Source organism: Chlorocebus sabaeus, unplaced genomic scaffold (genome assembly GCF_047675955.1).
Source record: "Chlorocebus sabaeus isolate Y175 unplaced genomic scaffold, mChlSab1.0.hap1 unalloc_scaffold_692, whole genome shotgun sequence".
In the NCBI taxonomy this organism is placed as follows: Eukaryota; Metazoa; Chordata; class Mammalia; order Primates; family Cercopithecidae; genus Chlorocebus; species Chlorocebus sabaeus.
The window spans coordinates 1-25,353 of NW_027328028.1; the positions used below are offsets into that span (position 1 = coordinate 1).

General features: G+C 52.6%; 1 protein-coding gene across 4 annotated transcripts; it reads right to left on the bottom strand.

Moving 5' to 3' along the window:
- Positions 1-367: 367 nt before the first annotated feature.
- LOC140711349 (SH3 domain and tetratricopeptide repeat-containing protein 1-like) lies at positions 368-23,795 on the bottom strand. Of its 4 annotated transcripts, none has more exons than XM_073014321.1 (5): positions 18,194-23,795; positions 14,515-14,696; positions 13,194-13,344; positions 11,329-11,451; positions 368-6,240 (listed from the first exon to the last, which is right to left on the bottom strand). In XM_073014321.1, the coding sequence occupies exons 1-5, from the start codon at positions 18,770-18,772 to the stop codon at positions 5,986-5,988; spliced, it is 1,290 nt and encodes a 429-aa protein (XP_072870422.1). In that variant the 5' UTR covers positions 18,773-23,795; the 3' UTR covers positions 368-5,985. The 4 variants fall into 4 exon arrangements, 3 of the variants coding, with proteins under 3 accessions (XP_072870422.1, XP_072870421.1, XP_072870420.1); XR_012092530.1 differs by having other exon boundaries at positions 6,149-6,240; positions 9,307-11,451; XM_073014320.1 differs by lacking the exons at positions 368-6,240; positions 11,329-11,451 and having other exon boundaries at positions 11,458-13,344; positions 18,194-19,071; positions 20,613-23,795.
- Positions 23,796-25,353: the final 1,558 nt, after the last annotated feature.

The window sequence follows — 25,353 nt, forward strand, 5'->3', positions numbered from 1 at the left end:
CCCTTGGCTATTGGGAGCCACCTCGCAGGGGGGTGAGCCACCCCCCGCGAGGTGGGGACCAATAGCCACCCCCTCTCCCCCCCTTGGCTATTGGGAGCCATGGTGGTCTCACAGCCTATTTAGAATATTGTGAGTAGAATCGTCTCCTCCTCTGCAAATAATGAACTATTTCACTGACGGGTGTGCATCTTCAGTGCATTGCTCAGGAAACAATGGTATAATTATTTATTAAATATGAAGAATCAATTTTAATAATTATCCGTAATACTATCAATTAATATTTTACTATTAATATTGATGATGATTTTAAATAGATGATGGATGTCAGAAATTAATTTTTAATAATTATGTCATTTATTAATATTAATTGGTAATTTTTTTTGCCAGTATCGCTTAGTATTGATTTAAGTAACATTAATTGTTGATATCATATTTTATTATTAATAATGTTATTAATTATTAATGCTAATATTACAATTTTTAATCGGTATTAATATTTAGTATCTTTATTGTCATTATTAATGACAATGATTATTATTAATTTTATTATAGTTATTAATATTAATAATTAATGGACTTCTTCCTGATATCCGGTGTGGAGAAGTTGATTTTACTCCCAATATCGCAGAAAGTGTACATTCCTCTATGATGTTGTTCCTAATAACCAGAGGGTAGAGGATGACATAATTGAATCTACCACAGTGTTTTTACATCCTTTCGGTCCTTTTATTCCTTCTATCCAGGGTGCGAGAGGATGATATTACTCCCAGTATCACAAGGTGCGTGGACCTCCATTTTGATATTTTCCCTCACATCCAGTCGGGGAGAGGAAGATATTACTAATAGCCAGCCGGGGAGAGGAAGATATCATCCCCAATATCACAGGGATGTACATCCCCTTTTGATATTGTTCCTTATATCCTGGGATGGACAAGATAATACTAGTGGCAATATCGCAGGGGTTTTACACACCCACTCTGCTTTTGTTCCGAATAACATGATATGACTCTTAGTATCACGGGGGGGTACATCCTCCTGTGATAGTGTTTCTTATATTCAAAGGAAGAGAATATTACTCCCAATATCGCAGGGTTTGTACACATTTCCTGCGATATTGTTCCTAATATCCCGAAGAGGAGAGCATAATATTTCTCTCAATATCTCAGCGGGTGTACACCTCATTTCTAATATTTTTCATAATATCCAAGATGGGAGAGGATGATAAGACTCCCAACATGCCAAGAAGTGTACAGCCGCCTGTGATATAGTTCCTAACATCCAGGTGGGGATAGGAGGATATTATTGCCCATATCGCACAAGTTGTAAAACCCCTTCGATATTTAGCCTACGAACCTGAGGGAAGAGGATGATATTACTCCCAATATCGAAGAAGGTGTACACCCCCCCTGAGACACTGCACCCAATATCCACGTTGGGTGACGATGACATTATGCCCAATATAGCAAGGGATGTACACAATCCCTGGAATATTGTTCCTTATATCTAGAGTGGGAGAAGACGCTATTACTCCCAATAACGCAGGGGCTGTGGCTGTACACCCCTTCTGTGATATTATTCTTAGTATCTTAGGCAATAGAGGATGATACTACACCCAATATTGCAGGAGGAGTACACCCACCCAGTGATGTTGTTCTTAAGGTACTCCACCTCCCTCCACCAGGGATATCGTTTCTAATATCCAGGGGAAGAGAGGATAACATTATGCCCAATATTGCAGGGGAGTGTACACATCCTCTGTGATGTTGTTCCTAGTATCCAAAGGTACAGACGATGATGTTACTGGCCATATTGCAGGGGGTGTACACCCTTCTGTGATATCATTTTTGGCATTCAGTTGGGGAAAGGATAACATGAATCCCAGTATCTCTGACGGTGTACAGACCCGTGTGATGTAGTTCCTAATGTACAGGGGAAAGAGAAGAATATTGGTCTCAATATCGCAGGGGGTGTGACCACCCTGCCCCCTGTATGTTGTTCCTAATATGCAGCGGGGTGGAGGCTGATAGTGCTCCCAATATCCCAGAAGGTGCACACACACCTGTGATATAGTGCCTAATATCCAGCGGGAAAGAGGCTGATTTTACTTTCGATATCGCAGTGGGTGTACACCGCCCCCAACCCTGGGGTATCGTTCCTAATATCCAGGCAGGAAGAAGATGACATGACTGACAATATCGAAGGGGGTGGACAACTCTTCTGTGATATGGTTCCTGATATCCAGGGGGTGAATGGATGTTATTACTCCCAATAACGTAGGAACCGTACAGCCACCCTGGGATTTTGTCCTTAATAACCACAGGGGATAGGTGATATTACTACCAACATTGCAAGGGGTGTACACCCTCCTGTGATATTGTTTCTTATATCCAGGAAAGGAGAAGATGGTATTACTACCAATATTGAAGAGATATACAACCGCCATGGGATATTGTTCTAAAGATACAGGTTGAAAGAGGATGAGACTCCATCCAATATAACAAGGGGTGTACATCCCGCCTGTGATGTAAATCGTAAAACCTAGAAGAAGAGAGAATGACATTGCTTCCAAAAACACGGGGTGTACACCCACCCTGTGACATCGTTCCTGTCATCTAAAGATAGAGATGATGATATTACTCCCACCACCAGAGAAGGTACACACTCCCCTGTGATATTGTTCCTCATAACTTGGGGGAGAGCATGAGATTACTTCCAGTATGACAGTGGCTTGACACCCAGTCTGTGATATTGGTTCTGCACACCAACTCTGTGCCCCTCGTTTCCCATGCGTTCTCTCCACACTTTTGGAACCTCGGGGGAGGCTTTGTCTTTGGTTACAGATGAAGAGACGAAGGGTCTGAGAGGTTAAGCAAGTTTGTTACTGGAAAGTGGTTCCGATCCAGACCCCAAGAGAGGTTTCTTGGATCTCACAGAAGAAAGAATTCCGGGCGAGTCCATAAAGTGAAAGCAAGTTTATTAGGAAAGAAAAGGAATAAAAGCATGGCTACTCTGGCCGGGCGCAGCGGCTCACTCCTGGAATCCTATAACTTTGGGATGCCGAGGCAGGTGGATCACCTGACGTGAGAAGTTCGAGACCAGCCTGGTCCAACATGGCAAAACCCTGTCGCCACTAAAATACAAAAGATTAACTGGGCGTGGTGGCAGGTGTCTATAATCCCAGCTACTAGGAAGGCTGAGGCAGGAGAATCGCTTGAACCCAGGAGGTGGAGGTTGTAGTGAGCCAAGATCACGCCACTGCATTCCAGTTCGGCCAACAGAGCGAGACTCCATCTCAAAAAAAAAAAAAAAGAAAAGAAAAGAAAAGAAAAGAAAGAATGGCTGCTCCACAGGCAGAGAGGCACCAAAGGTCGCTGGTTGCCCATTTTCATGGTTATTTCTTGATCATATGCTAAACAAGGGTTGGACTATTCATGAGTGTTCTAGGAAAGGGGTGGGCAATTCCCAGAAATGAGAGTTTCTGTCCTCCCGTCTGAGACCATGTAGGGAAACCTCCAGATGTTGCCATGGCATCTGTAAACTGTCGCGGTGCTGGTGGGAGTGTCATGTAGTAGCTAATGCGTTATAATTAGCACATAATGAGCCGTGAGGACAATCAGAGGTCACTCTCGTGGCCATCTTGGGTTTGGTGGGCTTTGGCCGACTTTACTGCAACCCGCTTTATCAGGAAGGTCTTTATGACCTGTATCTTGTACCGACCTCCTATCTCATCCTGTGACTAAGAATACCCAGCCTCCTGGGAATGCGGCCCAGCAGGTCTCAGCCTCCCTTTACCCAGCCCCCATTCAAGATGGAGTCGCTCTGGTTCACGTGCCTCTGACAAGTTGGCCTGGGTTGAGTGTTCCCTAGTGTGTGGTTGTTGGAGCTGTTCCTAGGAGTAAGAGGTATTGTCAGTAGGAAACAGGCCTCTGTTAGCCCGGGGGCTGGCACTCTGCCCCATTATATCGGCCTCATTTTAGTGGTGACAAAACTGGGGCTCAGAGACATCAACTCCCTCATCCCGAACCCCCAGACTGTCAGTGGTGGGCTGGGGTTTGAATGTGGGGCTTGAAGACCCCTCATCTCCTCTGGTCCCCCAGACTCTGCTGCCCAAGAGGAACAGGATCCCAGGATCCAGGCCCCTCATGGCACCAGCCAGGGTGGGCGTAGATGGGGAGGCAGAGTTCCAAAGCCTCCCGGACTCTGAAGCAGGTCAGGGACAAAGAGCAACCCGGACCTACGGGCCCCACCCCGAGAAGAATGGCTGCAGGCCCGGCCCAGCGGGCAGGAGGTCTGTGTCCTCACTCAACGTGACGGCGCTTCCGGCTGCTCCAGCCAGGCCGTGCTGTCTTCACGTTTCCAATCATGCGGCCTCCCCTCCAATTCCCAAACCCAACCCACAGAGACAGCGATCTGGGGTCCACGTGAGGTTTGTCAGCAGCTCTGACCCGCTGCTTCCCGCCAGCCCCGCGGCCGGTTCTGGAAAGCTCTCTGCTGCCCCCTGGTGGGGAGGCTTAGGGTAGGGCTCTGGCTGCAAGCATGGGGTCCCAGAACCTCCTGGCTCTGTCACCTCTGCTGGGTGGAAAACCAACCCAGGACTGAACCAGTGACACCTGTGGCGCTCCCAGAACCTCCTGGCTCTGTCACCTCTGCTGGGTGGAAAACCAACCCAGGGCTGAAGCAGCAGATGGGTGCCTGATTCCTTATTATCAGAGCGCTGCCCACTGGCAAGTCTCTCTCCGGACCTCAGCTTCCCCTTCCATTAAACGAGGGGCTTGGGGGATACCAAGGAGGGGTAACTGCTTAGTGAGGATGGGAGGTTTCTTCTGGGGAGATGAATACATTTTGAAACTAGATGGTGTGGGTGGTTGCACAGCACTGTGAATGTACAAATGCCACCACATTATTTGCGTTGAAAGAGTTAATTGCATGCGATGTGAAAATCACCTCATTTAAAGTGTTTAAAAGAGGGGTCTGGGAGAGTGCAGTGTGACAATCACGTGGGACACCCACAGTCTCTGAACGTCAGTTTCCTTGCGTAAACTGGCAAAGAGACCGTGTGAACTGTATTCCCTGGGGCCAAGAGATTCCAAGAAAGAAAACCTGGGATTCCTGGGACTGGGATGAGGGCCGGGGTCCGGAAGGGGAGGGTGTGGGTGGGGACAGCTGGGGGGCAGCCCAGATAAGGCTTTCAATACAGGGTAGCAGCGTCTACACAGGCGAAGATCCCTGCATCTCACTTCCCGCAGGGCTGACCAGTGGCCAGAGGTGGGACTGGCCAGGCTCGGCCCAACCAAGTCTGGGAGCAAAGGACACTGAGTGAGGGATCCCCGGGGCCACCCTCACTGGCCTGCGGCTCTCCTGACACCACGAGAGAGGTCCAGGAGCTGACCTTGGGTCCTAATGGGGGACACCTTCCTGGCTGCAGGCTGGCAGGGTGGTGTGGTGGTCAGTGTACTGGGCTCTGCGTGTCTGCCTCTACCTGCTGTGTGACGGTGGGCCAGATACCTAACCTCTCTGTGCCTCTAGTTCTTCAATGGCGAACAGGGACACTAGCAGCTCCCACATCCGGGCACAGTGGCCTGAAGGTTAAAGGCAAGGGTGGCACGAGACCTACCGCAAGAACTCTGAGCAGGGAGAGCAGGGAGCTGCCCAGAGTTCAATCACCATCTCCACTCTGGCCGCCGAGGAAACCAAGGCTCATGGTGACCTGGCCCAGGTCTGTTGGACTCACGGTCCTTCTCATCCCCAAGATCAGAGGGCTGCCACCAGGGAAGCAGCTGTCCCCTAGACACAGCCCAGGAAGCACACAGGGAAGGATGCCATGGGGACTTCGGTATGTTTTTGCAAAAAAAAAAAAAAAAATTTATTGCTATTTGAACCCTGCTTTTATGCTTCCATTACCCAGAAAATGAGCTACGGGAGACACCAGGAGAGGCAGGAGATCATCCTCCTTGCACAAAACCCACTCCCCCTCAGATACTGTCCTCAGCGAGGGTGGCTGGAGGCCAACCAGGGGGTCCACCCGCAGAGTGGCAGAGGAGGTAGGTTGACCCTGTGGACGCTGAGCTCTGTGGCGAAGGTCCTGGCCTTCTGGTAGAAGAAGAGCGACTTCTCGCAGTCCAGGAGGAAGTTGTGGGAGATGGTGGCTGGCCGCGTGTAGATCTTCAGCTGTGCCTTGTTGCCCAGGTCCACGGCGGCTGCCAGTGCCAGCTGGTAGTACCCGGCTGCATCAAACGGGTCCTGAAGGGGACAGGTCATGGTCAGCAAAAGGGGGACTCGGAGCCTGTCTTCCCAGAGGCCGTTCCTGTCTCCAGGTCATTCCACATGTCCATCCGATGCTGGCTCACCCCATGAGTCCCGAAGCCTGTGACACTGCTGTGGTCTCAGCTGCAGGAGGTGGGGATGACCCTGACACCCCCGGAAGCCTTCCTGACTGCCCCTACACCCCACTCACCCCAAGCCTCCTGCCCCAGTGCCACTCTCTCTGCAGGCAGTGGCTGCTTTCCCCATGGGCTGAGGTCAGGGCAGATCTTGCCTGCTCTGAGAGTTCCATGCAGGACCCGTGGCTCCAAGCCACAGCAGGGGCATGGTGTTGAGTGACCCAGGCTCCCCTCTGGCCCCTGTCCATGCTAACCATTTCCAGGCCCTCCACGGGCCAGGCCAGGTACAAAACCATCTCACAGGTGTCCTCTCTGGCAATGTTCCCTGAAATATTGACGGAGTGTGACTCCCCAGACATCCACTCCCATTTTCAATGCGTCTTTGGCTCAAACTCACCATCCCTGGGTTGGGATGCCATCTCCCAGACCTCCTCCTTGACCCTCCCATCCCCCACCCGGCTTCTCCCCAGGCACCTCCTCCACATGGGGTCACCCAAAGGACCTCTCTAAGACCCATGCCTGGCCTGTCCCTCTTTACCATCTCAAGATGGCTCCCAGGGCCAATGACAAAGTCCAACATGCAGCAGTCCATTCCTTCACTGCCCCGCCCCACACACGGAGCAGGGGCGTGAGAAGGCCCCGAGTCACTGCCACTGCTCATCCAATGCCCCCTGGCCCAACCGAACACTGGACTCTGTGCTGGGTGCATGGTTGAGCCTAACGTCCTTGCTTCCAGTCTGAGGGTCCTGGGAGTGAACACTGACCACGCAGGGTGGCCCGGGCTGTGGTAGAGGGAAGCCCAGGAGGCCCCAGACTCAGCCGGGGGTGGAAGGCAAAGGCTTCCTGAAGGGGTGGGGGCTTCCCAACTAAACAGGAAGGAGCCAGCCAATACATATGTCTCTGCGTGTGCCTGTGCATGTGAATGTGCGTGTTTGTGTTCCTGTGTGTGCATGTCCCTGTGTGTGTGCCTGTGTGCATGCCTGTGTGTGCATGTCTGCGTGCGCATGTCTGTGCGTGTGCGCCTGTGTGTGCCTGTGCCTGTGCCTGTGTGCATTTGCGTGTGCATTTCCATGTGCCTGTAGTGTGTGCAGCAGCTAGTGAGTGACAGCGTGAGCCAGTAAACACCTAATCCACACTATTCCAGGGCTCACTCTCATGTGTAGACTAAAGGGGACCCCATTTTAGAGGCAATTGGCAAAGATGCCCATTTACCCCTGCTTCTCTGCCAGCCTTCCAGGTCCCATCCAGCCTGGCTTTTTCTCCCACTCCTCTGGGCCCTGGGTCCAGAGCCTCCTATACAAGGAGCAGGGTGTAGCCTTGGAAAGACAGCCGCCCTTGGGGAATTCCAAGGGGGCCTCCCTGTGGGAAGCTGGCCTGCACTGACAGCATAGTCACGATGAGGCCCAGAGGGCTGTGCATGGGAAGGAGGGCTGTGCATGGGAAGGAGGGCTGTGCATGGGAAGGAGGGCTGTGCATGGGAAGGAGGGCTGTGCATGGGAAGGAAGGCTGTGCATGGGAAGGAAGGCTGTGCATGGGAAGGAGGGCTGTGCATGGGAAGGAGGGCTGTGCATGGGAAGGAGGGTTGTGCATGGGAAGGAGGGCTGTGCATGGGAAGGAGGGCTGTGCATGGGAAGGAGGGTTGTGCATGGGAAGGAGGGCTGTGCATGGGAAGGAAGGCTGTGCATGGGAAGGAGGGCTGTGCATGGGAAGGAGGTGAAGGAGGCCTCTGTCCCTCGACCCCAACCATGGACTTTGGCCTCTCAGGTATTACTTGGCGCTTTCCTTTCTCCTGGACAGGCGGAGTGGGCGGCAGGCTTGACCAAGACAGATAAAGGCCTCTTCTGGGAGGTCCGTCCCCCTGGGTCTCAGTCGAGCCCCTTAGCGGTGAGCAGCGTCCCCCTGGGCCTGATACTTGGCACCTCCCTATCTGGCTGGGACTTGGGAGGCCACAGAAACCACGTCTGACCACCAGGTGTCGCCAGTACTGGGTGGGGGCCTCCCGGGCAGCCCCAGGCCTGCGGTGGAGTATACGGGGCAGGGTCTTAGGGCTGCCCCAGCTCCTCATGTTGTTCTAAGGCCCCCAAGATCTCGGCCCCTGGACTGGAGTGCCCTGGCACCTCAGCCCGTAAGGAGCACTGACACGAGGCTGGTGTGATGCTAAGGAGGGGCGGTGCCCGCTGGGCAGATGGGTGGAGACACCACAGATCTCAGTCCGCCAATCCCAGCTCTCCACCCCTGCAGGGCTGGGGGCAGAGGGAGCACAGCACCTCCCCTCGAGACACACCCGACCTAACAAGGCCTCAGCCTGGCTGGCTGGGGCCCCGCCCCACTGCACCTGCCCTGAGCTGGGGTTTCCCTGTCTGTGAACCCAATGGTAAGACACTGGTACCACCCCACCCTTCCTGGGTGATGTGAAGATTCAAGGTGTCTCGGGACTCCAGGAAGGAGTTGCTCAGTGCAGGCTGGCACCCTGGGCAGGCTTCCTAGAGGAGGCGCCAGGATTTCGGTTGGATCTTGCAACGTGGATTCAATGTGAGGATGATGCCGTCCTCTGAAATGTCACTCTCCCGACCCTGTTTTCTTTGTTAAATTCACCTTGACACTTGACTGTCAAGACTCAGCTTTGGTGTCACCTCCTCCAGGAGGGCCCCCTGACTACAATCCCCCTTCTTTACCCAGAGGCCACCATTACCCACTCATGTGTCAGCCTCCCTGGCTGAGACTGAGTTCTTGAGGGTGGGGCCTGGCCATCTGGGGAGCTGGGTTTTACCTGCTAACCTTGCCGGCTCCTCCAGCTGGGTGTAGAGCTCCAGGGAGGCCACTGGGCCATTCCTAAGAAAGGCTGGAACCCAGGCCTCTGGGGTCCGGGTGGAGATCCCACTCCAAGGGGGCTGGGAACACCCCGAGCCCTGCCCCTCCCACCCACCTTCAGGTCGTAGGAGATGATGTCACGGAGCACCAGGTACACCTTCACGTAGTAGAGGGTCTCCTCGTTGAACTCCAGCGGCGAGTTACAGAGCTAAATGGCCTTGAGGTAGAAGTGCTCCGCCAGCTTGCCATGGCCCAGCCGGTGGTGCAGGGCGGCCAGCCGGTGGTAGGCCACGCGCTCGTTCAGCCGGTCCCCTGGGGTGCAGGCCAAAGGGGCAGGTGTGAGGATGTGGCTCCCTGGGACAGGGAGGGCACATGCCCCTCAGGAGCAGGTATACAGATCCCAGGCAGCACACCTGGCTTGTCTCCAGGCACCTGTGGTCACCTGGGCAGCTCTGGCCGTTCCCTTCCAGGTTCCCAGACTCACTTTCCCATCTGCAAAGCAGAACTAGTAAGGCCTGCCCCTGTCTACTGAGAGGCTTTGGCAAAGTCGGACTTGGATGGCCCAGCTCTGTGTCTACACATAGCCACCTGCCTTTGCTCACTGGTTTTAACCAGGGGAGCCCAAAAGCCATGCAGTCCAGGTGCTCCCGGGCTCCCCGGCTCCAGGCAACCCACAGACGTGACATCCGACTCCTCCTGGGTGTGTCCTGATCAGAGCCCCCTACCTTGGGGAGTCAGCTGCACACCTACTGTGTACTGGGCCACGGGGCACAAGGCGCTGGGGCATGTGGCCTGCCTAGGGTTCCCTGTCTCTGGAGGGGGACAGACGACCCTGGCACAGCACCAGGGGATGCCCGGCCTTAAGGGGCAGACTGCTGGAAGGGGAACTGGGATTTTATCAGCCAGAGAGTCGTGTGGTTGATGAGGGTGGGAAGGGCACAAGAGAAAGGGAATGTGCCACTCAGCCTGGCACATACAGGGACCAACGAGATGCCTGGCATGTCTGGAAGGCAGAGGGCACACTGGGCGGCCCCTGTGGTCAGCAGCGGGAACAGGCAGAGGAAGCAGAGCTCAGTCAGGCAGGGAACTCTGCACTGCGTGAGAGACCTCGGGCTGTGCCCCACAGACGGACGGGGAAGCCAGTTGGGCAGATCTGCCTGCCTGGACAGGAGACCAGGAAAATCCAGCAGCTGTTTCAGCTCCTGCCCTGCAGACCTGGAGGCTGGGCTCTGGCAAAGTGTGGGTCCTGGCAGGGCGGGGGCTCAGGGGACTTGCCCAGAGTGATCCTGAGTGCTAGGGCCATGTAGGCAAACTCCAAGTCTTCCTGGGGCTCCTCCAGTGTGGCCAGCAATGACACCAGCTTGTTGCACAGCTGTAGCTGCAGCTCCACCTTGCGGTTGTCCGTAGTCACTGCCGGGGCAGGGCCCGGTCCTACCACACAGGCAGGTGGGGTCAGTTTTTTCGCAGCACCCACCTTGCCCAGCGCCCTCCTCAGAGCTCAAACACGTGCTTGGAGCTTCCCACACCCCAGCTATCCCTGCACCTCGACACAGCTCTGTGCTCTGGGATAACACACAGTTCAGACATCCAAGTTGGGGGCTGAAGAGTCACCTGAGGCCCATCCAGCTACACCCGATAGCCTCAGACCAGCCTCTCCCACCTGGGCACCGGAGGTCTGACTGGGGGGAGCCAGCACTCCTCTCTGCTCTAAAAACACCACATTGATCTGTGCCCAGGGCTGAGCCACACCGTGAGCTCAGAGGAAGGGAGAAGCCGTCCCACTTCGGGGTGCATGCAGACCTGGGCCTCCCACTGATATGCTGTGTGGCCTTTGACATGTCCCTGTGCCTCTCTGAGCCTCAGTTTCCTCATCTGGAAGATGGGGACAGGACTTCCCACTCATGGTTGCTTGAGGTCATCAGGTACAAGGGTAGAGCCATTGTCACGTCCAGGCCCCGAGCGTTTGTCCCAGGCAGGGTCATGGTCAATATCATTCCCGGTGAGACCACTTGGAAACTCATCATGTGCATGGGTGGCCCTGCCTCCATTTGGGAGGCCTCTACCCTGCCACACCTGTGTCTCGGCCCTCCAGGTGCCCCACTGAGGCCCACCCACATCAGCCCACAGGCCAGCTCACCCAGTAGAAGGACATGCCTTCCTCCCGCTCCCAGGCCCTATTGAAGAAGATGTCTCCAGCTGCCTCAAACAGCTCCAGCCCCAGGTTGAGGTTGCCTGTGTACAGGTCCACATTCTGTGCCACCTGAAAGGAGACAGAAGTTCCCTCAAGACCCACACCTAGCGAGGTGGCTACGCGCACCTTTGCCAGGCTCCTTCCCCTCACACACTACAGGTACACTTGAGCATTTTTCAGACCCTGTGCATGAGGGCTGCCCCCACCACTGGCATGAGGACAATGAACTGATGCTCCTGAGTGCCAGGAGGTGACTGAGCAGCTGCAGCCCAGGAGCCCGACACCTGTGAATCCTACCACCAGGGCTAGCCCTAGCCCACTCCCCCTGCACTCAAACCAGTCTCCGTGGCCCCCAGATTGCTGGGAGCCCAGCCCCTGGCTCCTTTCTGCGTTGTCACATGCCTGCCACATCAGCAGTGTTTCAGTGTTTGTGGGTGGGCCTGGTCCCCTCTTGGCCATGAGCTCTTGATCCCTCTCCTCAGCTCAAGGAGGTGTGCAGCAGGTGCTCAATAATGAAAGCTTCACCAGGCTCGTGGACTTCACAATTTGTTCCAGATCACACTGTGTTTGGGAAAGCCTCTGAAAACAGCCACTGTGATAGATTCCTTTTGTAAGGAGATGTGCCACGTGTCGCTTGGAGCAAGTTCTTCTGTGTGTTAACTGAGTGGTCACATTATTTGAGCATGTACTGTATACCAGCAAGTGCTGTGCACTGTGAGGGGCCGTGCCTCTGCCCTCAGGGAGAAGATGCTGGCCACCGGGGGAGGATGTGAGGGAACCAGTTGGAGGGAGGGAAAAGGCACACAACAGGTGCTCAGCAGTGGCTTAGGAATGAGTGGATGGATGGATGAATGGATGAGGAGATGTAGACACATGGATGGATGGATGGGTGTGTGGATAGATTAATGCTGGGATGGATGGACGGACGGGTGGATGGATGGACGGACGGGTGGGTGGGTGGATGGGTGGATGGATGGGTGGGTGGAATGATGTGTGTATGTCTGGATGTATGTATGCGTGGGTAGATAATGTATGGATGGGTGGAGGGTAGATGATGTATGTACATGGGGATGGATAGATGGTGGATAGACGAATGTATGGATAAACAAATGGACAGATAGATGAATGGAGGGATGCATTAATAGGTAGATTGGTGGGTGGGTGGATGGATGAATGATTGATGGATGGACGAACGGTGAATGGATGGATGGGTGAGAGGATGGATGAATGGAAGGATCAATAGGTAGATGGATGATGGAAGGATGGATGATGGATGGATGAACAGGTGAATGGATGGATGATGGACAGATGAATGGAACAACAAGTGGATGGATGAAGGATGGATGAATGGATGGATGGATGGATGGATGGATGGATGGACAGATGAATGGAAGGATGGATGGATGGATAGATGGATGAATCATGGATGGATGGAAGGATGAACAGGTGGATGGATGGTGGATAGAAGGATGAATGGATGGATGGATGGATGAACGGGTGAATGGATGGATGATAAAAGGACGGATGGATGAATGGACAGAAGGATGGATGATGGCTAGAAGGATGAACAGGTAAATGGATGGATGATGGAAGGATGAACGGACAAACAGATGGATGAATGGTGGCTGAATGAATGGATGATAAAGGGATGGATGGATGAACAGGTGAATGGATGGATGGATGGAAGGATGAACAGGCGAGTGGATGGATGGAAGAATGAACAGATAAATAGGTGATGGAAGGATGAATGGATGGGTGGATGGACAGAGAGTGAATAGCACAGGGTTCCTCCTGCATCCCTTGCCACTCACCTGGATGTACAGGTCCACCAGCTCGCTCTGCCGCAGGATGTAATAGATCTTCCCTGCTTGCAGCCAGGCATGTGCCTCCTTCTCTTTCCTCTGGAGGTCAATGAAAATCCCCAGACTTCGTTTGGTGTAGTCCAGAGAGGATTTGTAGGCCCTGGAATCAGACACAGGTGTCAGAACAAGGGCTCTCATCCTCCTGGAACCAGTCTGCCTCCTCCCGTGGGTCTGGTGACAGATGAATCTGGCATGTGGGGACTGGGAACGGCCCTCTTGTGTGTGCAGTGTTCTGCCTTTCCCAGGCTGCTGGGAGGGCCAGGGTGAACACACACGGCATGGAAAAGATGAAGGACATCCTTCTGAGGGAATCGAGCATCATGCCGCCCTGTGGCAGGAGGAGTGTGCTAGTCCATCTCCCCTGCCTCCCAGACATGGCCGGTGTCTTCTCCAGACGCACCAGGAGCCGTTAGTGTTCAGAGGCCATCTAGGCTGATGGTTCTCAAGGTGTGCAGGCATCACAGTCACCCGGAGGCCTGTCCTTATAGCTTGCTGGCCCTGCCCCCAGAGCTTCCGGCTCCACCGGCCTGGGGCAGGCCCTAGAACTCCCACTTGCCACAAACTCCTAGGTGACATGGATGCTGCTCTACTGGTCCAGGGACTACACTTTGAGAAGCATGGCTCTAGCACACTGGCCCATTTTCCTTCTGTGAACCTGAGGTCAAGACCGGACTCAGTCTCCCAGGTCCCTGTGGAATCTGGCGGCTCCTCTGCTCTCTCAGTAAGTCCAACACTCAAGGGGCTGTGACTGCAGCAATGTCACTGGGCCCTATGGGTGGGGTGGCCAGGGCCATGGTTACCCCACCAGGTCAGGATGCTTGGAGGAAGCTGACTAGGCCAAATATGGGATGTGAGACCTTGAAACCCTGCCCCAGAGAAGCAGGTGACACAACTGGCTCTGTCTTCTGTGGGAGAGAAGCCACAGGTGGCTACTGTGGTCACATTTAAGGGGACAGATGAAGGCCAGGAGTGAAGATTCGGGGCAGGCACAGGTAAGATGACAAAAGCCACCATAGTAGGAAGAACAGCCCAGAGTGCACGTACTGCCTCTGCTGGGGTTGAGATGACCTTTGACCCAACAAGGGAGGCTCAAGCTGGGACTCACGGGCCAGCAGCAGCCCTGGGATGACCCCAGGCCGGCCAGCTCAAAGCATCTGATGCCAAAGCACCAAATGATCAAAAGGAGAGGGGCTGCTGGGCCCTGGGCCAGCTTCCCTGTGCCCCTCTCCCTGCCCGTCCCCACCTCCACCACTGCAAAGCCAGCCCTTACCGCTCCGTGCCCAGGGACAGGTAGACCTGACTGAAGGTCTCCAGGAGCTGCCCCTCCAGCACCTTGTCGGCCACCTTGCAGGCCAGGGAGAGCTGGAGATCGTGGTAGATGATGTACTGGGCCTCGCTGGGCATGACGGTGGCTGTAGAAGTAGCACAGCCACTGGACGGCCCGCAGTTGGTCTGGGCAGAAGACAAAATGGAAGACGTTAGTCTCCCAGCATCGAAGTGAGGCTGGCTGTGCTCGGAGGCCCCTGCTTGCCTCCTTCACTCCTCTGTGAGCCTGGGCTCCATAGGCGGGCCGCCTGAGCGCAGACAGGCTATGCACCTGCGCCAGGGCAGACGCTGAGCACACTGTGACATGGGCACATCTTGGTGCAGATGCTCATGGTACAGGCCGGCCTTCTTTACAACTCCCAGGGCCGAGGTTGTGGATGGACACAGAGTGAACAGCAGGGGCTCGGCCCGTGCACCAGGCCATCTATTTCTGCTTCACAAAGACCCTCTGGCCAGGACCAGGGCTGCCTTCAGCCTGAGCTGATGAGGCCAGGGGCACAAGTGGCCCCTGTCGCAGATAGAACCCTGAGAGAGCAAAGCCAAGCGTCATGTCTGCCACACACGGCATCATGTTGGGGGAATGGGATTCAAAGCCGGCCCCTGGCGTTCCCACACATGCTTCTCTCATGCAACCAGGCTCCCAAGCCACAGGCTCACTGGCCTCTCCCAAAGCCTGATTTTCTAGTGTCAGAAACATTCCGGAGATTAACATAGGAAACCAGGTACGCCGAATGGACATCTGTCACACACGCCACCCAACAACAGCCGAATACACAGTCCTCTCGAGCACCCATGGGACATTGCCCATGACAGACCATGTGCCAGGCCACAAAATGAGCCTCAGTGAATGGAGAAGGACTCAGACCAAAGCAGAGGTGTTCTTCAGCTGTACTGGCACAAAACTGGAAATCGACAGTGAAGAAAGTGTGGGAAATTCAAAAATATGTGAAAACTACACACTCCTAAACAACCAGTGAGTCAAAGAGACCATCAGGGAAACCGAAAACTAATTTGAGAAGAATGCAAACAAATGCACAGCCCCGGCCAGTGCGGTGGCTCACGCCTCTCATCCCAGCACTGTGGGAGGCCGAGGCGCGAGGATCGCTTGAGTCCAGGAGTTTGAGATCAGCCTAGGAAACATGGTGAAATCCCGTCTCTATATTAAAAAAAAAAATACAAAAATTAGCCGGGTGGGGTGGTGCACATCTGTAATTCTAGCTACTCGGGAGGCTGAGGTATGAGAATGGCTCAAACTTGAGTAGAAGTTGCAGTGAGCTAAGATGGCACCACTGCACCCCAGCCTGGGCAATAGAGCAAAACTCTGTCTTTAAAAATAAAAAATAGCACAACGTATCAAAAATTCCAAGATGCAGCTAAGGCAGTGCTGAAAGGGAAATTTATAACTGTAAATGTCTACATTCAAAGAAAGAAGAAAAATCTCAAATCAAAAACCTAACCTTCCACCTTGAGAAACTAGAAAAAGAACTAAACCCAAAGTGAATAAAAGGAAGAAAATAATAAACGTGAGAGTGGAAATGGGAAGTAAAAATACAGAGAATGGAAAAACAAAAGAGATAATCAACAGAACCGAAGGTGGGTTTTTTGAAAATAACACAATTGACAAATCTTTCACTAGACTGACCAAGAAAAGAAAGACGGGACACAAATGACTAAAATCAGAGACTGAGCACCATGGCTCACGCCTGTCATCCCAGCACTTTGTGAGGCTGAGGTGGAAGGATCGCTGGGGCCAGCATTCAAGACCAGCCTGGGGGAACATGATGAGACCCCATCTCTAATAAAAATGAAGAAATAAAAAATTAAAAACCCAAGTTTCTAAAATCAGAAATGAAAGAGGAAACATTATTGCTGACCTGACAGGAATAAAAGGATTCCATGAAAACACTACGAACAATTGTACACCAACAAACCAGACCATCTAGACACAACAGCCAAACTCCTAGAAGGACACAAACTACCGAAAGTGACTCAAAAATGACCCCAAGGAAGCATGTGGGGTATCAGCCCCGCCCTCGGTCTTCTCGATCGTTCAGCGCAGGGTGGGGAGACAGGGAAGCATGATCCCCGTTTCCTGGCCTGCATTTCCAAGTCTGAATCCCCCAGCACCCCAGGGAGGGCCTCGTAGGAGGAGGTGCCACAGGCTATTGTGCCAAGAGCCACTGGAGGCTGCAGTAGGGGCTGGGGTGCTGGGTTCCTGGAGGGTCTCCTTCCAGTCAGAGAATGTCCCTGGGGAAGAAGCCTGGGTCTGAACCCCCCAACCCTCCTTGGGCAGATGTGTGGCACCGGGGCCCCTTCACATGGTCCTTTCCAAAATCTTATCCCTCCTAGGGCCAGGAGTGGGTGCCAGGCCTGTGCTGGAAATGGGCAGGTTTGGTCACAGCCCCTGGGGCTCTGGTCCAGGTCACAGGAGGCACCTCTGAGTGGTCTCACTATGCCATGACAAAGCGCTGCAAGACAGAGGGGACCCACAACAGTATCCCTTGCCTCAGCCATTTCCCTGGACTCAACTGCCTCATCTATCCTCTGTGGCCTAGATTTCAGACAGCCCTGCCCACCTACTGTCCGTTTACTGCTCAGTCTGCAGTGACTGTTCGATAGCACTCTATGGCTCCCCAGTGCTCTTGGGGAAAAGGCCAAGCCACAGCCTGAGGCCCCAGGCTCTGCTTAGCTCTCCAGAAGAGCTTCTCACCATCCAGCACCCAACCCACCTACTCCCAACTCTGCACCTCCCTGCATAAGCCCTGCTCACTCACCCCCACTCACACCCCACTCATCCCCGCTCCCACTCCCGCTCACTCACCCCCATCACACCCCACTCATCCCCGCTCACTCACCCCCACTCTCTCACCCCTACTCTCTCAGCCCTAGGCCTTCACACAGGCTACACCACCAGCCTCTCCTCCACCACTAGCCCCTCATCCACCAACTATTACTTGACTAAATCCTCTCAACCCTCTGGTTCTAGACTAAAGAGGCTTCCCTAACCCAGGGCCAAGTGCTGCCCCGCCATCACGCCACTCACCCTTTTGTGGCTTCTGTGGCCTGAAGCTCACATTCCCACGCTCAGTCCCTGCCACCCGAGGACCCCACAAGCCCCATTTGTGGGTGGGGCCCGGCACACTCTGCACAACGAGCTGCTTTTGCATGAACTGCTCTGCGGCTTTGGGCAATCACCCGTCCCCGTGTCCTCTGTGAAGTGGGATGACAGGTGCGCAGGCTGCCAACATACCAAGCAGATAACACGGGCACAAGAACTGGCATTCAGGGCCTGGCTCATGGAGGGGCCCAAAGTCCCAGCTCAGCAGAGCCTGCCTTGATCCCAGGGTTATGTCTAGGAATTCCCAGCATGCAGGACTTTCAGTGCTCAAGGCAGGATGGTCCCTGGGCAAACCAGGAAGAGCTGGCTGCCTCAATAGGCCACAGAGGGCCTGGCCGTGCATGGGAACTGCCTGTCTCCAGGGCGCTTGCCAACATCTGCTGCTGGCCATGGCTCAGCACTTTCGATGGCGGAAAACCCACCACTTGTTTCCGAATCACAAACCCCAGGTGTGCCCTGACCCAAGTGGCCCCAGAAGGCGCACAGGAGGAACTGGGGCACTCACTCTCCACGTGGCCCATCTCCACGGCGACCAGAAGGGCCCACTCATAGTAGCCCTTGCCCTGCTGGGCCGGGCCCTGGCGGGTGCAGAGGTGGCCCAGCTACAGGAGCACGTGGGTGAAGTCCCGGCCACATTCCCTGACAGGGCAGCCTTGAGAACAGCCGCACGGCCCCCAGGAAGTAGTGCTGGGCCAGCCTGCTGGCACTCGCGTGCAGGCACAGGGTCCCAAAGTTGGCCAGCACCACTGCCTGGTTCCTCCGCTGCCCCAGGTCCCAAGGCGCCCGTAAGGCGCAGTAGTAGCCCTCGGCTGCCTGCCTCATCTGGCCTGTCCTCTTCAGAGCCATGGCCAGCATGTTGGCAATCACACCCTGCTGGTCCTCGCTGGCCACCACTGCATCCTGGACAGACTACAGGATGTTCAGGGTCACCAGGCTCTGTCCATGAAGCACGTGAAGCCAGGGCCACCAGGCGGTCCACGATGGCACGGACTCCGGCCATGAGGAGGCCAGCTTTCTTGGCCGCCCCTCGGGCCTGTGCCCGGCGCCCAGTCAGCTCCTCCTCGTCGCTAAAGCTGCAGAACATGCCGCTCAGCCATGGTAGCGCCACGTCGTACAGGCCACGGAAGCTGGCCTTGGACCCGGGGGCATTCAGGAACAGCAGCAGTGAGCTCAGGGCCTCTGGGTCCTCCCAGTCGTCCTCAGCTTCCAAGAAGAAGGAGGGCTCCTCGGGGTCCTGCAAGCTCACGTTGCGGGATGCCGCACAGAGACCCCAGGACGCTGGCTCCAGGGGGCAGCCTGGGCAGGTCTTGCATTGTTTCAGAACATTCTTCACCTTCGGCAGGGTCTCCTGTGGCTCCAGGCCCAGGCAAGGTGGAGGTATTTCTGCAAGTCACAAAAACACCTAGACAGATGTGAGTCCTTGGTCCACTGGGGGCAGAGTCCCCACATCCCCGACCCTGGCGCAGCTTGCCACGAGCCCTTGAGAATTATGTGCAATGCAAACTCGGGGCCTGGAGCACGTAGGAACTCCGGCACTATGGGGACAGAGAGAACACGCAGGCCCGTGGCCCGACTCTCCTACAATATCAGCCTCCTGTCCTGCTTTGTCACCCACCTGACAGCAAGGTTTTAGGAGACTATGTCAGCTCAGTGACCCCTCAGAGATGCCTTTCCCTTTAGAAAGAATCAAAGCCTTCTAACTGGACCCATGTATACGCAGCACTACAACTACAAACGGAACTTTTGTCAGCATATTGGGCCCCCCGGTGGGGTACAGGAATCCATGAAATCCTCAACAGCCAATCAGAGCTATTGATCAGCTCAAAAGCTGCTATGCAAAATTGGTAAAGCCACCGATGGCACAAGACAGGGGTGTTGTCCCCATGTACCCAGCTCCGTGCAGGGAAACGGACCATCCCTGCAGGAAGGATGGGAAAGCTGCCAGGCCCCTGTGGCCACCTTCACCTTGGATGGTCTGAAAACCTGAAGCCCTCAGTTCCTAAAGGGTTAACAAAGGCCAGACTGCTCAAGCAGCCCACTGGTGTTTGCTGGCTTTGGTGGATTCCTAGCCAAAGCCCCCTCCCAGAGGTGAGCAAACAAGCGCATTTCCTGTTGGAAAACCTGGGATGAAAGGAGGCATTACTGGGAAGGGATAAACCTAGATTTAAACAGACTCTCTGTTTCAAGCTCACATGTAAAAAGTATTTTCTATACAAACTGCCTCCTAATTCATCTGTAAAGCCTTGGAATTAAAAAAATAAATAAATATGATTTAGAGGCAAATGTCTGACTTGACTACACTAGATGAGCTAAGAAATGTCCCCCACCCGGCAGAGGCACACAGCCCCTCCCAGCCACTACCCTGGCCTCCGGGGCAGCTGGAGAGCCACGTGCCTTGGCTCCAGTGACTTTGGCAGAGGGTGGAACCACCCCCTCCCTGAGGCAAACCTACAACAGCCTTCCCTTCCCCTCTGGCTCCCCTCAGGAAGGAGCAGACCCTTCAGGGACCTCAGTTGAGGCCCCTGCAACCTAAGGCTCTGAATTCTGCTACCCACTGAGGGCAGTGTGGCCTCCCATCTCTGAGGCAGAGCACAGGGTGAACTGCAGCTTCTCCAGGTCATGAAGAAGGAACCCACAGCTACATGTGGGCCCCAGCAGTGGAAAGGATGCCCCACCTCGGTCGGGCACCAGGTGGGGGCCAGCATGTTCATTGGAAGAAGTGTGGGACCCCACGGCCTCCAGTGCCAGAGTAGACGGGAGGTTCGGGCCCACCTCAGGCGATGTCCCTCAAGTCCCCGACCCACACCACAGAGGGGTGACAGCCGCATCCAATGCCCACCATACTCAGCTCTGTCCCCTCCCCTGGTGTTACTCCAAGGCCCAGCTCATAACCAGAGGAAGCCTGAGCCACGGGCAAAACCCACCTTGTTCCTGCGGCTACTCGGTCTCAGCTTCCTCTACTGAATCTGGCAAGGGAGAAAAGAGAAGAAATGAACACCCCCAGCCAGCACCTCTGGTCCCATGTCAGGTTGATCTGGGTGTGGGTGTTGCAGGGTGAGAGCATTGCAGGGTGCAAGGGTTAAAAGTCACATCATCCTCTTCCCTCCTGGATCATGGGAACAACATCACTGGGGGGTGTACACCTTCTGTGATACTGGGAGTAACATCGTCTTCTGTGCCTTGGAATATTAAGGACAATATCATGGGGGGGCCCGTACATCTTCTGCAATATTGGAATAATATTCTCCTCTCTCCCCCTGCATACTAGGAAAGATATCACAGAGTGGGTGTTCACCTCCTGCGATATGGGGATTAATACCATCTTCTCCCCTTCCAGATATCAGGAAGAGTATCACACGGGGGTGTACGGTGTCTGCGATTCTGGGAGTAATATCAACCTCTCAGCCTTGGAATACTAAGAAGAATATCACAGGGTGGATGTACACCCCCTGCCATATTGGGAGTAACATCAGCCTCTCCTCTCCATGGATATTATGAACAATATCCCAGGCTGGGTGTATGCCTCCTACTCTATGGGGAATCATATCATCCTCTCCCTTCCAGAATATTAATAACAATATCACAGGGTGGGTGAACATAGCCTGTGATACTGGAATTATTATCATCCCCTCTCCCTCCAGATACTAGGAACCATATCACAGAAGAGCTGTACCCTCCCTGTGATATTGGGAGTAATATCATACGCTTCTTCTGTGAATATTAGGAGCAATATCACCGGGTGGCTGTCCATTCATTGCTATGTTGGGAGTCATGTCATATTCTACCCCCCTGGATATTAGGATCAGTTTAGCAGGGTGCGTGTACACCTACTGTGATATTAAAACTAAAATCATGCTCTCTGTCCCTGGATATTAGGAACAACATCACAGGTAGGTATACACCCCCTGCAGTATTAGAAGCAATAATATGATTAATTAGTAAGCATCAATGATCGATTTTAATAATTATCAGGCTGGTCTCGAACTCTTGACTTCAGGTGATCTGCCTGCCTCAGTCTCCCAAAGTGCTGGAATTACAGGCGTGAGGCACCGCCCCCAGCCAACACTCCTTGACATTCCTTTTTGGACCTCAAATTTAGCATACCGAAAACACACTTTTGATTCCCCCTGCTATAACCCACTCCTCCCGGAGTCTTCCCGATGCCAATAACAGCATCTCTAGTCTTCCAGTTACTCAGGCCAAAATCCTTGACATCATCCTTAAAACTTCTTTTTCTCTCTCTTGTCATCCAACCCATTTAAACTCTCCTTTCAAAATATATGCCAGACCTAACCACTTCTCACCTTTCTCATCATTTCCAACCAGGTCCAGCCCTCATCACAGCGCTCTGGGTTACTGCAAAAGCCTCCCAATCGCCAGGCACAGTGGCTCACGCCTGAAATCCCAGCACTTTGGTAGGCCAAGGCAGGTGGATCATCAGAGATCAGGAGCTCAAGACCAGCCTGACCAACATGGTGAAACCCCTCTACTAAAAATACAAAAAATTAGCCAAGCATGGTGGTGGGTGCCTGTAATCCCAGCTATTCGGGAGGCTGAAGCAGGAGAATCACTTGAACTCAGAAGACAGAGGTTACAGTGAGCCGAGATCGTGCCATTGCACTCCAGCCTGGGTGACAAGAGTGAAACTCCATCTCAGAAGGTCAAAAAAAAAAAAAAAAAAGCCTCCCAACCCACCTGTCTCCTTCCGCCTTTCACCCTGCCCTGCATTCTACCTTCCACTCTCAAACATTTCAGAAAAAAAAAAAATTATATCCACAGAGAAAGTACAAATGGGGTGAAATGTTTGGGGAATCTGAGGGAAGAGTATATGGGAATTCTCTGTACTATTTTTGCAACTTTTCCATAAGTCTGGATTATTTCGAATTCAAGAGTTAAACAAAGAAAAAAATAAAAAACACACTATCTCCCTTTGTGAATCCATCCTGTCTTTCCCCTGGCAACTTAAGGACGCTCTCAACTAACACATCTATTTTTTCATGAACACTAAAAGAACTCTTGTCTAGTTTTCACTTTCTGTGCTTGGCAGTAGAAGAGTGTGTGTGTGTGTGTGTGTGTGTACTTCATATATATGTGTGCATATATATGTGTGTGGTGTTTATGTATATATAGAGAGGGAGAAATATATATATGAATATATATATGAATATATAGTATATTTACAATGGTAATGTGTATATATATAAATATATGTGTGTAGATATATATAATACATACCCCATAGCCTGTCCTTAACCAGTTCTAAACTTAGTCAGAAAAACACATACCTAAGCAGAGAATTTCAAAATAATATGATGAATATTTTGATAGAGGGATGTGTTGCTATGGAACACGCTGCTAAGACACAAAACCTCCTAGATGGGACAATGAATGAATGAAGTTTTGCACCTATAGTCGCCCCCTCTGATATCCCCTCAAACCTTTAGAGTTATATGCATTTGCTTCCCCCAGGACCCCCGTTTCATAAGGGTTAGTCCTAGAGTCTAGCAAGTTCCTACTACAGCTGGCACACATATGCCATTCAAGAAACAGTGGCGGAGTGAACGACGAGTTAAGAGCCATTTGTCAGCCAGTGCTCAGTAATACAACATGCACTGGTGTGCAAATTATACTTTTGTTGAAAGCAACAGCAGGATCACAAATTATCTTTCCAGAGAAAGCAACCCTCAAAAGCTTCTTTACCCTACTAAAGCACATTATAAGAAGCGCCCCTTATATAAAAGAAAACCTCCTCATTCGTTATCAATGGCATGTAAACCTAATAAGCCTCCGCCTCTGATGACATCTCTTCCATCCCCAGGGCTAGATAAAGGAGGTTCCGGAAACCCTGGTAGTTGTGAAGGTGGCTCCCAGCTCTGACAGTCTTGAACCCTGCGGGCACGGAGGTCACACAGCAGAAGAACAACCGAGGGAAGCATCATCAGGCTTCGAATATGTTTGAATCAGAGATGGCAAATAGGCTGCAGCCAACTGAAAACACCAGAGATTCATGGTGGCCACCTGAGGGGTTATGCTCTTAAAAAACAAAAATAAAAATTAAAAATTAAAAAATTAAGAAAGGAAGCGGTCAAGAATCCATCAGGTCTGACTGAGACGTGTATCAGTGACTAACACCCTGTATGGCAAAAATACTGTGGTGCGCTTTGGGTACTCACAGCTTCAGCAGTATTCAAAGGCGTGTGCTTCCCTAAGACTAAGCCACGGGAATACCCCCAGCAACACTGCCAGGAGAAACGTCTCACATGGATTTGGCTAGAAATACAGTTGTCTTTAACAAATTAACACTGAATAGATCCTGACTTATTAGAGCCTGTGAGAATGACATTCTCAATGATAACAGTTATCACTACAATCTCCAAACATCTGCGATCCTGCAGGGAGGAGCTGTGACAGTGCAGGCCAAGTGTCCAGAATGCTTCCCAGACTGCCTGTTGAAGAATAAAAGAAATGAAACCCCCCGTAAGAATGTCTTCACTCACATTTAGCCAGTTGTTCCTTTGTGTGCATCTCTGTGCTAAAATGGCCATTCTTCCCCACAGCCTGAAGTCATATGCTAAAATAAATGAGACTCACATGAAGCCAGAAACATGCAGATGCGAGGAAACCAACACAAACGAAATCGGCTGGAGAGCGTGGCCAGGAGGATGGTACTTCCTAGGAAGCAATTACTTCATCTCTGCCCATGAAGCAGGCAGCTGTCATTGTCCCCCAGGCCCACGCCAGCCACTCGAAGTAGGTTCTAACCAAACTACCTCCAACAAGCAATGTAAATACACCACACAACTGGCTTCTGAAAGGACACCTTGCAACCAACAAGAAACTGTTAGCACAACTTTGACAAACTGTGCAACTAAAAACCTTGGAAAGGGATAAACACTGCCACATTTTGACTCAAATACTGTTACGTGGTAGCACTGCAATAATTCACTGAAATGAAAGAATGAATGAGGAATATGTTTATATAGGAATCAGAGGAAGCATGACTAATCATTTAAAGAAATAGGTCAAGAAACTGCTACGTTCAAATGCTACCGTGAGACACTGTCAGGGCCTTAGGCAAATTCACTTCTCTTGGTCCTGTTTCTAGGTTCATCAAAAACCAGCTTTGGACTAGGGAATCTGTTGCTTCCCAAAGCCTTCCTTCTGTGATTCCAGCCCAGATTTTAGGACTGCTCTCCCACTTGGTATATGAAAGCACTTTCTATGTAGAACAGCAAGAGTACATTTCTCTGTTGAATGCGGTTTGGGACCTACTCTATGAGGAAGAATATCATCATGTAACTTTAAGCATGACGACAAGGCGCACTCTAGATAAGGATAACACATAAGATGTGGCCATACACTTGTGCATGCCTGGCAGGGAGATGGAGAAGGCTCATTTAATGAAGCCGGGGTGCCCGTTGCACCTGAACATCCTCAGTCCATGTCAAGTTCACAACGTCCTTCTGACATCAAACCACAGGTATCACATACTTTTCCATACTTTCCACCCAAGATTAAAGTATGCAGAGCACCGTGATAAAGACACCTCCATTCCCAGCATGTTGGCTCTCATTCCGTAGAATTACATACTTTCGGTGCAAAATGGTGACCAGGTTGCAGCGGCAAGCAAGACTGGGCTCAGTGGGGACAGCAGGCCCTGCAGGA